The 15,335-nt window shown below is 41.9% G+C and overlaps 1 protein-coding gene across 1 annotated transcript in view; it reads left to right on the top strand.

The window, feature by feature from the left end:
• Positions 1-3,703: 3,703 nt before the first annotated feature.
• The window catches only part of LOC310790975 (polycomb protein SCMH1-like), a gene marked incomplete at its 5' end in the record, with an annotated part of 37,402 nt that continues 25,770 nt past the window's right edge, over positions 3,704-15,335 (top strand). The window contains 6 exons of the mRNA XM_083652694.1: positions 3,704-3,725; positions 4,100-4,168; positions 7,061-7,131; positions 7,658-7,892; positions 8,424-8,512; positions 10,325-10,568. Coding sequence (XP_083508820.1) covers positions 3,704-3,725; positions 4,100-4,168; positions 7,061-7,131; positions 7,658-7,892; positions 8,424-8,512; positions 10,325-10,568 — 730 coding nt within the window. The remainder of the gene's footprint in view (positions 3,726-4,099; positions 4,169-7,060; positions 7,132-7,657; positions 7,893-8,423; positions 8,513-10,324; positions 10,569-15,335) is intronic.

Genomic DNA, 15,335 nt, shown 5'->3' with positions numbered 1-15,335 from the left:
GATATCATCCTATAGGTGACGCCCACCTGACGCCCACCTGCGATATCATCCTATAGGTGACGCCCACCTGCGATATCATCCTATAGGTGAAGCCCACCTGCGATATCATCCTATAGGTGAAGCCCACCTGCGATATCATCCTATAGGTGACGCCCACCTGCGATATCCTATAGGTGACGCCCACCTGCGAGCAGCGCAGCGGTTTCACAGCAGTAGGTAAGACTACATGATATTTATTCTACATTATCCTCCCCATCAGAGACAATGCCAGGTGCGCATGGCCTAACAACCCACTGCTTCTACATTGGGTTTAAAACGATGTAACAGCATTGCATTAATTGGCAAATTCAGAGCTTGAGTTGCCAGTGACAAGGGCAAATCCCCCCTTTAGTCCCACATGGAGGTGGTGGTGGAGGGGAAATCCTCCTCAACTCAATTTACCCACTGATGACATCACTCCTGATGTCATTGTGACATCGTCAGTGATGTCATAGGCATTGTGACATCATCAGTGACAGCGATGTCATCAGTGATGCGAAGTTGGGCAATTGTGCGCTGCGCATGCCAATAGAGCAGGCGAGTAAATAACCTTATAATTGATAAATACAGGGCTATTCCTGTCCAGTTAACCTCTCTTTCAACACTACACAGAGACCATGAGGGCATGTCACCACATCACCTGTGGGCTTAAGCAAATATCCTGGAATAGCAGGACTATATACTTTATACCCCTGTTACAGCAGCAGTAACATCAATGACAGCAACAACAACAGAACTTATCAAAAACACACAAGGAGGTAGGTGTCAGTGAGAATTTAGAAAAAACAATATATGGAAAAAAAACAATATAACACATTATGTTACTTCAAATGAAGTGTATAATTGTTTTGTTAAGTTACACACTAAAATAGCAAGTGACATTATCAAATAGGATTTAAACTTGAGTTGTTTGTTTTTTTATGATTCAAAAACACTCCACAATGCAGTATCAATGAGTATAAATGAGAATAAAGTTTGCATCATTCATAAACAGCTTTGGGCAAAGTACAATCTTTTTTACTATTTTCTTTCCTGATGGAAAAGAAGAGAAACATTTTGGACAAGCAGAAGTTGCAGCACCCCGGGTCACTTTTCACATCGTCTCACTATGAGGGTCTGTGAACGTTACTCACTATGAGGGTTTGTGAACGTTATACTAATCCTGGATCAGCGCCTGCCTGAGTGGAAATGGAGGTTGTAAAAAATTAAGTGCTTCCTGGTCTGCTGGGGGGGGGTTTGTCTGACCCTCTTGAAGGAGGCAGACAGACCAGAGCAAACAGACTGGAGATGGGCGAGGAGCGGAGGAGGTGGAATCCTTTTCATGTCAGCCAGCAGCCTTCCTCACAGCCACACTCCTTAATGGCTTTTTATGGCAGCTTGGAATCTTTATGGCGCCCCCCCGCTCACTGGGCTTCACAGCTAAGACAGAGGGTCTGGAGAGGAGAGCTAGGATACACTGCTTCAGACCAGGAGAGGAGAGGGAGGGACAGCTAGGATACACTGCTTCAGACCAGGAGAGGAGAGGTAGGATACACTGCTTCAGACCAGGAGAGGAGATAGGATACACTGCTTCAGACCAGGAGAGGAGAGCTAGGATACACTGCTTCAGACCAGGAGAGGAGAGGGAGGGACAGCTAGGATCCACTGCTTCAGACCAGGAGAGGAGAGCTAGGATACACTGCTTCAGACCAGGAGAGGAGAGGGAGGGACAGCTAGGATCCACTGCTTCAGACCAGGAGAGGAGAGCTAGGATCCACTGCTTCAGACCAGGAGAGGAGATAGGATACACTGCTTCAGACCAGGAGAGGAGACGTCGTCTGGCTTCTGGAGGCCTTTTAACTTTCCCATTTCTGGATTTCATTTTTGGAATTGATCATTTCTTGTTATCAGTTCTTGTTCATTGGATTATTGATCTGACTCTTTTGTGTGTGTGAGTTGGCACCATGTGAACTGGATTATTCTAGCAGATTTCCACTGCAGAGCAGACAGTGTGGTAACTGGTAATGACTGCATTGTAATTCTATTCTCTTTAGTTAGTGAGCTGTATTTTGGGGAGATGTTGACAGTGCACCATGAGTGAATATTGTCTCTAATATATCCTCTAAATACAGCAGCATATTTCAGTCTCTGTTGCCAGAGGAGCCTGTATGGACTTGTGAAATAACATAGAATGCTATTTTAGTGGACACTTATCTAGAGTGCCTTACATTAACATACATAGTACATACATTTGTAACTTTTTTGGTATCATATTTTTATAAATATTGAAATTCCAGCAATTATGCACAATTAATAGAATTAGATGTTTGTATTGGAATATAATGCATTCTATTGTGACTGTGGCATAAGTGAGTAAATATAATGTTCTACCAACATGAGCAATGGGTGTAAGAGGTAATGTAATTACACAAATATTCAGAACTGTTACCTGCTACAGTTACAGTGTAGCAGATTGTGAGGTTATGAACATGCATGCAATTTTACACAGAGATGATGATTGTAACACTGATCAAATTACACCAAAATATGGGAATTAATCGCTTTAAAATGCTCATTCAAAGTTAACCAGTGCATCATGCAACTGATTACAATTTTGTGAAGGTTACATGTAATTCCATAATGTAGAGGAACAAACAACAACAACAACAACAACAACAAACAAACAAACAGCCCAAGATTAACAGATCAATCAGTTACCCCCTCAGGAGTTTGACTCACACACTAGGCCTACCATGAGTTTGACCCACACACTAGGCCTACCATGAGTTTGACCCACACACTAGGTCTACCATGAGTTTGACCCACACACTAGGCCTACCATGAGTTTGACCCACACACTAGGCCTACCATGAGTTTGACCCACACACTAGGCCTACCATGAGTTTGACCCATGAGTTTGACCCACACACTAGGCCTACCATGAGTTTGACCCACACACACTAGGCCTACCATGAGTTTGACCCACACACACTAGGCCTACCATGAGTTTGACCCATGAGTTTGACCCACACACTAGGCCTACCATGAGTTTGACTCACACACTAGGCCTACCATGAGTTTGACCCACACACTAGGCCTACCATGAGTTTGACCCACACACTAGGCCTACCATGAGTTTGACCCACACACTAGGCCTACCATGAGTTTGACCCATGAGTTTGACCCACACACTAGGCCTACCATGAGTTTGACCCACACACACTAGGCCTACCATGAGTTTGACCCACACACTAGGCCTACCATGAGTTTGACCCATGAGTTTGACCCACACACTAGGCCTACCATGAGTTTGACCCACACACACTAGGCCTACCATGAGTTTGACCCATGAGTTTGACCCACACACTAGGCCTACCATGAGTTTGACCCACACACTAGGCCTACCATGAGTTTGACCCACACACACTAGGCCTACCATGAGTTTGACCCACACAGTAGGCCTACCATGAGTTTGACCCACACAGTAGGCCTACCATGAGTTTGACCCACACAGTCTGGGATCGAACCGCCAACCCTTGCGTCATTGGCCGACCCGCTCTACCTCCTGAGCTAAAGCCGCCCCTCTCCTCGCTGTGTCTCCTCCAGTGTATGTGTGGGTACCCGGCGACGCCCCTGCCTCTTGGACTTCACCTCATCTGGAGCGGTCTAGTTACCAGCAGCCATCATGGGCAGAACACCGCACAGAGGTAAAGGGTTTGGAGCTTCAGCAATGCTCGCATCACTGTTCTGTTTGTTCATATGTTTCGTGGTTATCATGCTATTATTAGTCTCCTAACGGATTCTCAAATGGACTTTTTTAATAACAAGAATTTGGTCAAAGGTATAACCACAAGAAGATAATATTTCATATTGTGTCAAGTGTCTACAAGAACATAACCTAATTTAAGTTTCTTATCAGGCAATTCAAGTTTGTGTTGTTTAGGTGCAGAGTTCATAAGCCATCTTGCCATGTGCTCTCAGATCCATAATAATCACAAAGTACTGTACTGTATATGGCTTCATTCTCATAGTAATGATCTTCTCTATTGCTGATGACTGGTTCAATGACCTTTTCTTTCAGAGCAAAAAGAGGAGAAGAAGGAGAGAAGAAGTAGCATCACAGCAGGCTCTGCGCTGGACAAATCTAACGGTGAGCAGATCTGATATCTGGCCTGTTTCTGTCTTTTCATCAACACTGTAGTCTGCAACCTTTTCATCAACACTGTAGTCTGCAACCTTTTCATGAACACTGTAGTCTGCAACCTTTTCATGAACACTGTAGTCTGCAACCTTTTCATGAACACTGTAGTCTGCAACCTTTTCATCAACACTGTAGTCTGCAACCTTTTCATGAACACTGTAGTCTGCAACCTTTTCATCAACACTGTAGTCTGCAACCTTTTCATGAACACTGTAGTCTGCAACCTTTTCATGAACACTGTAGTCTGCAACCTTTTCATGAACACTGTAGTCTGCAACCTTTTCATCAACACTGTAGTCTGCAACCTTTTCATCAACACTGTAGTCTGCAACCTTTTCATCAACACTGTAGTCTGCAACCTTTTCATCAACACTTTAGTCTGCAACCTTTTCATGAACACTGTAGTCTGCAACCTTTTCATCAACACTGTAGTCTGCAACCTTTTCATGAACACTGTAGTCTGCAACCTTTTCATGAACACTGTAGTCTGCAACCTTTTCATCAACACTGTAGTCTGCAACCTTTTCATGAACACTGTAGTCTGCAACCTTTTGACTAAATCCTTTCTCCTCCAGCCAGTGCTCTGTGTTTGCTTTGAGAGTAATCAGTCAACTATTCCAGATCTTAACCCCCCCCCAGTCAGTTTTTCCACCTGTTTAACAGTTTTGGATTCTATTTCAAATGTTCTCAATGTTCTATGGCCATGTTCACACTACAGGCAACTCCGATTGGCTGCTACAGTCATTAATCATCATTATCTTGATTGGTTTCCCAAATTTCATTTGGCCACAAATCTGATTTGGGCAAGTGTTCAAGTCGGATCTGTGTGTCCAGACCTCCATATGTGGTTTGGGACAAGTGACACAAATCAGGCTTGGAGCGTCCAGACTCATAAGACCAATCTGGATAGAATCATTAATAGGTCACTAAAGTTCACAAATCAGATTTGGCCTCCTAGTCTGAACATGGCCTAAGAGAGCCTGCTGTATCATCTGATTCTGTGCTATACACACCAAGGAAAAACACTGCAAGTTAGGCTGGAAACAGTATTCCTCCTTGCTTAGCTGCAAGGATAGCCACATTATTGCTGAGATCGGTTGGTTACACTGTAACCCAGGTTCTCTAAGTGGAGAAGAAAATAGTTCCTGCTCTGACTAGGGATGGGCATCGAATTTCGAATTTTCGAAAAATCGTTGTTATTATCAAGGTCGACTTTTATTATTGAAATTCGAAATTCGAAAAAAAAAAAAAAAATTTTTTTAGTGAAATGTTGCATTGTCTCCCCTGATTCTAAGTATAGTCAAATCGCTTGGTTTGAGCAAGTAAAACAATTTTTATACGCATTTTAAGCAAGGTTTATGGAAAAATGAATGGCGGATGAAATCCCATGAAGAGGGAGAGGGGGTGACTTTGGCACCCCTTTGGCACTCAGACCTGAGCCTACTAAATATTTAATGAACCACTCATGATTGTCAAAACTGTTTTTTATTTTCGAAAATGTCAATGTCATGTAACATGTTCTTTACTTCAGTGGTGCAATGCTTGTTTGAGCTAAAAATCCACAGCAGAAGCTTTTTATATTAATTAATAAAGCCGTAGACTTAGAATCAGGGGAGACAATGCAACATTTCACTCACAAAAAAAAAAAAAAAAAAAAACATTTTTTTTTTTTTACATTTTTTTTTTATTTATTTTTTCGAATTTCGAATTAAATTCGAATTTGGCCAGCGAATTTCGAATAGTGTTTTTGCTAGAAATGCCCATCCCTAGCTCTGACACCATAAGCTTGTTGGATTGTATCGAGAGCCCAGCCGTGGAGACTTGGAGAGAGGTGAGCGTCCGGGAACAATGGTGCCAGGCCAATCACCTCTCCCTGAACATCTCCAAGACCAAAGAGATCATTGTGGACATACAGGAAAGGAGGCACGCCCCCCCCCCCCCCCCCCCCCCCCCCCCCTTCCAGTCACTATGAACGGGATAGCGGTGGAGAGGTGGAAACCGAGTCAACATCCACCAGGACCTGACATGAGCCGGCCACACCTCCACAGTCGGCAAAAAGGCCCAACAGCACCTGTACGGCCTCAGGCACCTAAAGGAATTTGGAGTATGGCCGCAAATCCTCCGAGAGTTCTACCGAGGCACCATAGGAAGCCTGCTGACAGGCAGCTGCACCGTCAAGGAGCGCAAGGCGCTGGAGAGAGTGGTGCGCTCGACCGAGCACATCACAAGGTGCGGACTGCCCAACCTGCAGGAACCATACAGTCACAGGTGGACTCAGCCCACCCACACAACAGAGCCCAGAGGTTCCCAAACCTTTTTGGCTTGTGACCCTACTTTGACGTCACAAAAATCTAGGGACCCGAGACATTCAAATTCTGGTACAGCATCGATAATATCATCTAGGGGTGCACCGATCACGTTTTTTGCCACCGATTGCCGATCGCCTATGGGAAATATCTGCCCAACCGATCATCGACCGATCACCGATTACCGATCACCGATATATAAACTCCTCAAAGAAAGTTTGGAAACGTTATTTTAGGTTGATTATTTCTCCCCTTTAATAATACCAATTGGCATTGTATTTTATATCGTTGGAAAGCCTGATTAGTGATAGGGCTTTTTTTTTTTTTAAATATGAAAAAATTGCCGATCGCCGATCGCATATTTGAGGTCAATATCGGCCGATACAGATTGCTTGCCGATCGATCGGTGCACCCCTAATATCATCAGTGACATCATCAGTGATGTCACATAGAGAGTACACTTGTGGTCTACACCAGTCATAATTCATAATTACAACCTTTCAGTAATGGGTAGTTTGTTCCACCCTGTTTCTAGAACCATTCAGTTGGGAAGAGTACCTGAGGGAAACCTCCTCCACTGCCGCCTCGCCCAACTGCTTCAGACAGGTACAGCTGCTCATTAATTCACAATTATCAAAGGTTATTGTTAAAGGTCAAAGGTTATTGTTCAGTTTTCATGATTTTGTTTTCAATGCTATGTCTCAAGAATGATCCTCGTGATGTTTTGTAAATAGATGTAGGCTAATTTAGTTAAAAGGGTATTTTATCGAAGGAATCTGAGGACTAATCTCATATCAGAACATGCTCCGCTAATTCAAATGAGATACATCTGCTGACTGGGGGTTTGTCAGTTCAAATGCTGCAAACTTGCCTGATTGGAAGGATTTTTGTGACGTTTTAGTGAGGAGAGCCAATCAAGACTAAGTCCAATTGTGATGTGTTGACTGGAGTTAGTCTGAAACTTTAACTTAAATCAATCAAACTAAATAAAAATTGTATCAATAATTTATGTATATAAATAGACAAAGATTAGAATTCTATGATAGGGCCCCTTTAACATCAGAAATGGAAACAATTCTGATCCTCCTAGTGCATGAATGATAATGATGACTGAGAGCCTTCTGACCTGCAGGCCAGGATCCCTCCCTCCAACGACTTCAAGGCAGGTATGAAGCTCGAGGCGCGTGACCCCCGCAACTCCAACTCTGTGTGTATCGCCACGGTGATGGGCATGATGGGGACTCGTCTGCGCCTGCGTCTGGACGGGAGCGACAACACCAACGACTTCTGGCGATTGGTCGACTCGTCAGACATCCAGCCTATAGGAACCTGTGAGAGGACCGGAGACATGCTGCAGCCTCCATTAGGTAAGCCAGGCCTTTGAAATGTTACAGTTAGCAGTGGGATATTCAGCTATTTTCTTAGACCAGTTATTTCAGTAGAGCCTCACTTATCGCAGCTTTTGGTTCAGAGTGCGTTTGGACGAATATATGTCCAAACATGTAATGAGTTACCTAGTTACTTATTCTAATAATAATAAACATAATTAAGGATGATCTCAAATTTAATTGAGACATTTTCTACTTCCATGTATATTTCATTTATCCACAATTTGGTTCACTTTGTGGGTGAATTGTTGAAATGATTAATTTAATCAAAATAATTAAAGTTTGTGAAATTTAGCCTTATAAGACCATTTTATAATTTAATTTATTTATGTATTTACTTCTGTACCTACTGTATAGCTATATGCAGAAAATGTTGAATGTATGAAGAACCTTTGGACTCATGGGCAGTAACTTGACTCATTGTATTGTCTCCTCTGAGCCACCATCAGTCCACCCTAACATCTTGACAGTTAGATGAAGTGTGACCTGTAGTTTTGACTGTGTGCTCAGGTTTCAGGATGAATGCCTCCTCATGGCCCATGTTCCTCTTGAGGACACTGAGTGGAGCAGAGATGGCCCCAGCCTCCGCTTTTAAGAAGGTAGTGACCACTGGAGGCAGCGATCAATACAATATGAATATTTTAATGAAGCTGTCGATAGGATAGCCAATAATCAATATTCAATATCTGTAAGTGTGACCATTTTTATGCCACCCCCCCCCAAATTCCAAACATTGAGTGTTTCCCCTAGAAACAATTTTGTTGTTGTGGAAAAGCCTCTGAAACCAGCATTTAGACCATCACAAAATCATGTAGACACTAAAACTTGATCGAATCCCACGGTAATAGAACTGGTTTAGGCTTAGCAGATATCTTTCTGCCTTTAAATGAAAAATACATTTTGAAAAAACAAAAACATTATTTCATCAAATAAATAAAATGTTCAAAGAAAGAAAATCTGACATTGCAGGTTTGACAGATTGTATTGATCTGTGGTCAGGGAGAGAGCACCATCATGTTGGAGGTGGATAACATCAACCAGCCTGCATCCCATATTTAATAAAAGCCCAAAATTGGGCCGAGCAAACTAAGCAATATACAGGAAGTGACGTGTCAGGCCTGAATAATGACTTTGACATGGGTATGGTTTGAGAGGCTGTGTGAACTTATTGATCTACTTGTTTATGTGTCTGTCTTTAGCCACTTTCAGATATGAACTCTGGACTACATACTGTATGTCTGTTGAATCAGATCTGGACTACGTACTGTATGTCTGTTGAATCAGATCTGGACTACATACTGTATGTCTGTTGAATCAGATCTGGACTACATACTGTATGTCTGTTGAATCAGATCTGGACTACGTACTGTATGTCTGTTGAATCAGATCTGGACTACGTACTGTATGTCCGTTGAATCAGATCTGGACTACGTACTGTATGTCTGTTGAATCAGATCTGGACTAAGTACTGTATGTCTGTTGAATCAGATCTGGACTACATACTGTATGTCTGTTGAATCAGATCTGGACTACGTACTGTATGTCTGTTGAATCAGATCTGGACTACATACTGTATGTCTGTTGAATCAGATCTGGACTACATACTGTATGTCTGTTGAATCAGATCTGGACTACGTACTGTATGTCTGTTGAATCAGATCTGGACTACGTACTGTATGTCCGTTGAATCAGATCTGGACTACGTACTGTATGTCTGTTGAATCAGATCTGGACTAAGTACTGTATGTCTGTTGAATCAGATCTGGACTACATACTGTATGTCTGTTGAATCAGATCTGGACTACGTACTGTATGTCTGTTGAATCAGATCTTGACTACGTACTGTATGTCTGTTGAATCAGATCTGGACTACGTACTGTATGTCCGTTGAATCAGATCTTTTGTTGTTGATCTGGTGCACACAGCGCTCGCTCACTGAGGCACCTCATTATTAGCTCATAAACCACCGGCTTCCTTCATCTGCTTGACCATTTCGGCGTCGGCTCTTACGGACGGTATTATGGAGAATCATGTATTCAAACACGCGCGCCACACGGACGTGGCACTAGGGGGCGCAGGGGGTTAGGATCCGTTCCAAGTAATGTCTGGATATTTTCGGGAGTTCAATGCATGTCTGAAAACGGCGTGTGTGTGTGCGTGTGTGTGTATGTGTCTGTGTGCGCGTGGGTGTGTGTGTCTGTGTGTGTGTGTGTGTGTGTGTCTGTGTGTGCGCGTGTGTCTGTGTGTGTGTGTGTGTGTGTGTGTGTGTGTGTATGTATGTGTCTGTGTGCGCGTGGGTGCCTGTGTGTTTGTGTGTGTGTGTGTGTGTGTGTGTGTGTGTGTGTGTGTGTGTGTGTGGTTGTGTGTGTGTGTGTCTGTGTGCGCGTGGGTGCCTGTGTGTTTGTGTGCAGGAACCAGCCAGCCCTCCTAAGACCTACTTCCAGCCCGGTATGAAGCTGGAGGCAGTAGACAGGAAGAACCCGTACCTGATCTGCCCGGCCACAGTCGGGGAGGTCAGAGGTCAGGAGACCTTCGTCATGTTTGACGGCTGGCGGGGAGCCTTCGACTACTGGTGCCCCTTCGACTCCAGAGACATCTTCCCCGTGGGCTGGTGCGCCCTGACCAAACACAGCTTACAGCCACCTGGAAACTTCTGTGAGTGCTGCTTCTTTTAGGTTTTATTCTGGTCATTATAGAGACACTGCATGTAATAGGCCCCGCCCATCACGGGGGAAGAGCTCCGTTCATTTCCACACACCAGCGTCATTTTCCTTGAATTAAACATAGCTAAAAGCTGTTGTGTGGTGGACTGCGCAGAAAACAAATGTAAAAAATCGCCAGTTAAAGTTTTTTTGTACTCCCGAGCAAAACAAGGAAGCCATTGAGAATTGGCGAGAAGAAAAATGTGGATCTAGCTGTCAAGAAGTAAGTTGGACTGTTCATCTTCCGTATATACAATCTTTTGGTGCAACACGCAACCATCCACGTGACATAGGAGAATGCTAGGATTGGACAGGAGTTTGTGTTTTCCCCCGTCTTGGGCGTGGCTTCTGAATGATGACGCGCTCCGCAGTGTCTCTATGTATTTAATTTCATGAATTCATTTCAAAACCCATTGGATGAGCAAAAGAGAAGAAGCACGATGGTCAATCAGAAAACAAGGCTGCTTTCTTTACTCCTGATATTTAGGAGATAAAGATCAAATCCATGTGTTGAGCCATTTTCTTCTGGATTCATGAGATTTGTGTTCACATCATGTCTGTGTGTTGTTTTATGTCCTGCCACCAGGCTACATGGTACGTGGGACATGATGTCATCATGTCTGTGTGTGTTGTTTTATGTCCTGCCACCAGGCTACATGGTATGTGGGACATAATGTCATCATGTTTGTGTGTGTTGTTTTATGTCCTGCCACCAGGCTACATGGTATGTGGGACATGATGTCATCATGTTTGTGTGTGTTGTTTTATGTCCTGCCACCAGGCTACATGGTATGTGGGACATGATGTCATCATGTCTGTGTGTGTTGTTTTATGTCCTGCCACCAGGCTACATGGTATGTGGGACATAATGTCATCATGTTTGTGTGTGTTGTTTTATGTCCTGCCACCAGGCTACATGGTATGTGGGACATGATGTCATCATGTTTGTGTGTGTTGTTTTATGTCCTGCCACCAGGCTACATGGTATGTGGGACATGGTGTCATCATGTCTGTGTGTGTTGTTTTATGTCCTGCCACCAGGGTACATGGTATGTGGGACATGATGTCATCATGTTTGTGTGTGTTGTTTTATGTCCTGCCACCAGGCTACATGGTATGTGGGACATGATGTCATCATGTCTGTGTGTGTTGTTTTATGTCCTGCCACCAGGGTACATGGTATGTGGGACATGATGTCATCATGTTTGTGTGTGTTGTTTTATGTCCTGCCACCAGGCTACATGGTATGTGGGACATGATGTCATCATGTCTGTGTGTGTTGTTTTATGTCCTGCCACCAGGCTACATGGTATGTGGGACATGATGTCATCATGTCTGTGTGTGTTGTTTTATGTCCTGCCACCAGGCTACATGGTATGTGGGACATGATGTCATCATGTCTGTGTGTGTTGTTTTATGTCCTGCCACCAGGCTACATGGTATGTGGGACATGATGTCATCATGTCTGTGTGTGTTGTTTTATGTCCTGCCACCAGGCTACATGGTACACATTCTTGTGAACACAGTAACTTCATCCTTACACCACACGTTCTCCCTATAGAGACGATGATGATCTGATTAAATTCTGGAGGACCTTGCTGCATACATTTGCATATTAATTAGGGTAAACCGATTGTCTTGAAACGACTCCTTAATGCTTTAAGATCCAGAGTTCACATGTGTTATGTGAAGACTAGTATGTTGACATAGACATCATTTATATCTGGTTATGTGAATTACCAGATATAAGTACATAAGTAGTACAGGACATTAGGCAGCTGAGGTGCATTTTGTTTTAGACTGAGGTTCCTTTCCAGACTCTTGAGAAGATTCAGATTAACAGATGCTTTTACATGGTCACCCTAATTGAGTCAACTGCCAATCAGCTCATGTGCAGCTGCACATTTGGGCTGCAGTGTGTTGATGTGGGACTGTTTTATTCAAATAAAACAATAGTCTGCAACAGACTATTGTTGTACTGTTGCTGGTTGATCATCTTTGGCATCTACGGTGCACAGGCATCGTGTCAAAGGAGACAATCCACTTTTCACCACTAGAGAGCAGCACAAGCACACGTCCTGATTGCCTCATTCCAGGTTGTAGTTTGACTGACTGTCGTTTGACTTCTGTTTGGCATATAGTACAATAGAAAATACTGATGTTTTCAACGATTTAAAATAATGCCGTACGTACACACAGAATCAATTGAGTATTTTGTCACCTAATATTCTGCAGCATAGGCCTATTTTTTAAGATGTAAAATGTAAAATAAAAATCATAGAACCCAAATCATAGAATCATAGAAAAAAATAAAAATAAAAATAACCATCCATAGGAAAGACCTACTCTAAATTTTATTTGGCTCATCTTGTTCAGTTCATCAGTTCGACTGGGTTAGTTGGTGGGTTTGTGACCTGCAGCTCTGACCGTCTGCATAGGTCCCCAGAAGATTTGGTGAGCCAGGCTGAACAGATTTCACTTTCTGAAGGAGGAGTTCTTTAATTTTTGATCCTCTTCTCATATATTTATTTGCTCCTTTACATAATCACAGACTGTTTTTTTTAAAAGTCTGATATATTGGCTCCGTTTTGTCCTTTTGAAATTATGTGACAAACATATGCAGTTTGGCAGTTGGAGCTGTGATTCATGTCTGTCCAGTTTAAGGAAAAGGACTGACGTGTTTGAGGAAAGCCTGGCCAGACATCAAACACATCATTCTCAGGTTAGAGAAGTGGTATTAATGATTCATTATTAATTAATTAATGTGCCGTTGCTCTGCAAGTCCTCTGCTGTGTCCAAGGGAATTGTGCCATCTTCCTGCTCTCCCATTTACGTCTGAAACAGCATCTAAAATCTCTGAGAGAAGTCTGCTTTGTCCCGTTTTGTTTGCTCTCGTTCAGAGGGACTGCATGTGTTTTCATAATGAGGAAATAGATATAAGCTATTTTTGTCAAATGTGTTTTGGATTAGTGGATTCATTTGGATAATAATGATTTGGGGTTTCACTGTTAAAAATAGCATCATAGGCTTAATTGCTACTCACGGGAAAGCAGCATGGAATAATACAAAGTGGGAATGTGAAGTGGTGTAGATTAGGAGCAGATTAAAAATCTCATCAACAAGCAGCCAAACAGAATTTAATTCAAAATTCTCAAATTTTAAGAGTGTTCAAAATTCTCAAAATTTAAAACAGTCTTGTATTCATCTTTAAAATGATTTTACATCCCTCTTTGAGTGCTTTTTTAAATATACAAAATAGCTATGAATTAATAATATCCTTATCAGTGTCAAAGCAGCTCAGCCAGATTAATAATGTATCCTCAATTAATTATCCACAATCCAGAGGATAAATCACGTGCACATTTAGGTCATTCATACAAATTAACCTATTTCAGAGATTCTAGTTTGAGTATTTTGAGATTTAAATTATGCAAATCATCATTATTATACAGTATATTATCATTCTCTAAATATTGAAATCTAAATAGAAATATATTTAAATAATTGTGGCGGCATTTCTTTCTGTTTCGTTTCTAATCACTCGATAACTTCTTCAAAGGATAATAATGTCTAGAAATAATAATTAATATCTTAACCACCCTTCATTCATGTCTGTATTTCCCTTGTGGTTTACTCACTATTTTAATTGTTCACATAGCTGTTAGAGAAACACTGGGATTTTATGTATTGGAGGCTTTGCAGAAAAAAATCCTTTATCTGACCAAGTTTGTAAAATGATATTTTATTGTTAAAATCAGCTTTAATTTAGTTCCTGTACTGACATGAACACAACTATATTATTTATTTTACTTGTTTCCATGAGACTATGGAAATAAATAACCTTTTGATTGTGTTTGCTCGTTATATTCGTTTGGTATCTGACAGAAATATGGTGCATTGATTTTCACAGGATTTTTTATTGAATTTGCTTTTTCATTCATTTCAATTTGAATTCACCATGAGATGTGGCAGGAAATCGCCTATTTTACCACTTTCAAAAACACTGTATTAGAATATTAGAAAGGATTCCCAAACATGCAGAAGAAGAAGAAAAAACAAAGAAGTAAGCTATAACATAAAACCCATTCCCTCTGTGTGTTTATATACTCTTTTCTATAATGTTCCTGGACCAGGAACGTTTGAATGTTTGAATCCTGGACACACTTAGGGGAACATCTCCCTGTATGTTTCTGTGGGAAATTGGCGTTTAGAGATTGACATTATTAATTTGTGAGGGCAATATACTGAACTCATGATGATCATTTAGTAGCTAATTATGCTAATTACATTTGGCAATTACAAAAGTATGTGATTATGTGATTAATGCATGAACGTAATCTCATCCATATGAGAAAGGTTCACCTTGTTTTGTAGACAGTAAGAAGCCATTTGCCATCAAAAGCACTTTGAGAAATGACCCTGGACTATATGATGCCTGTTTATTTTGAAAGGGTGGTTTTTATAGGCCCACTGTTTACCAGGTTTATTTTGAAAGGGTGTTTTTTTTATAGGCCTACTGTTTACCAGGTGGACTATATATCAATCATCCTGGTGAATTCCAGACATGCATTTACATCTGTTCTGATCCAGCAATTCACTGCCCCTTTACCCTGATGTTGCTCTTCACTGGTCAGGAAGCACATGGCTTTAAATAACCCACGGCTACAAACTTGATTAACGGTGTGTGTGTGTGTGTGTGTGTGTGTGTGTGTGTGTGTGT

This window comes from Poromitra crassiceps (assembly GCF_964638095.1).
Source record: "Poromitra crassiceps genome assembly, chromosome: 16".
In the NCBI taxonomy this organism is placed as follows: Eukaryota; Metazoa; Chordata; class Actinopteri; order Beryciformes; family Melamphaidae; genus Poromitra; species Poromitra crassiceps.
Note: the sequence above shows the minus strand (reverse complement) of the source record. Positions and strands in the feature narration are given on the sequence as shown.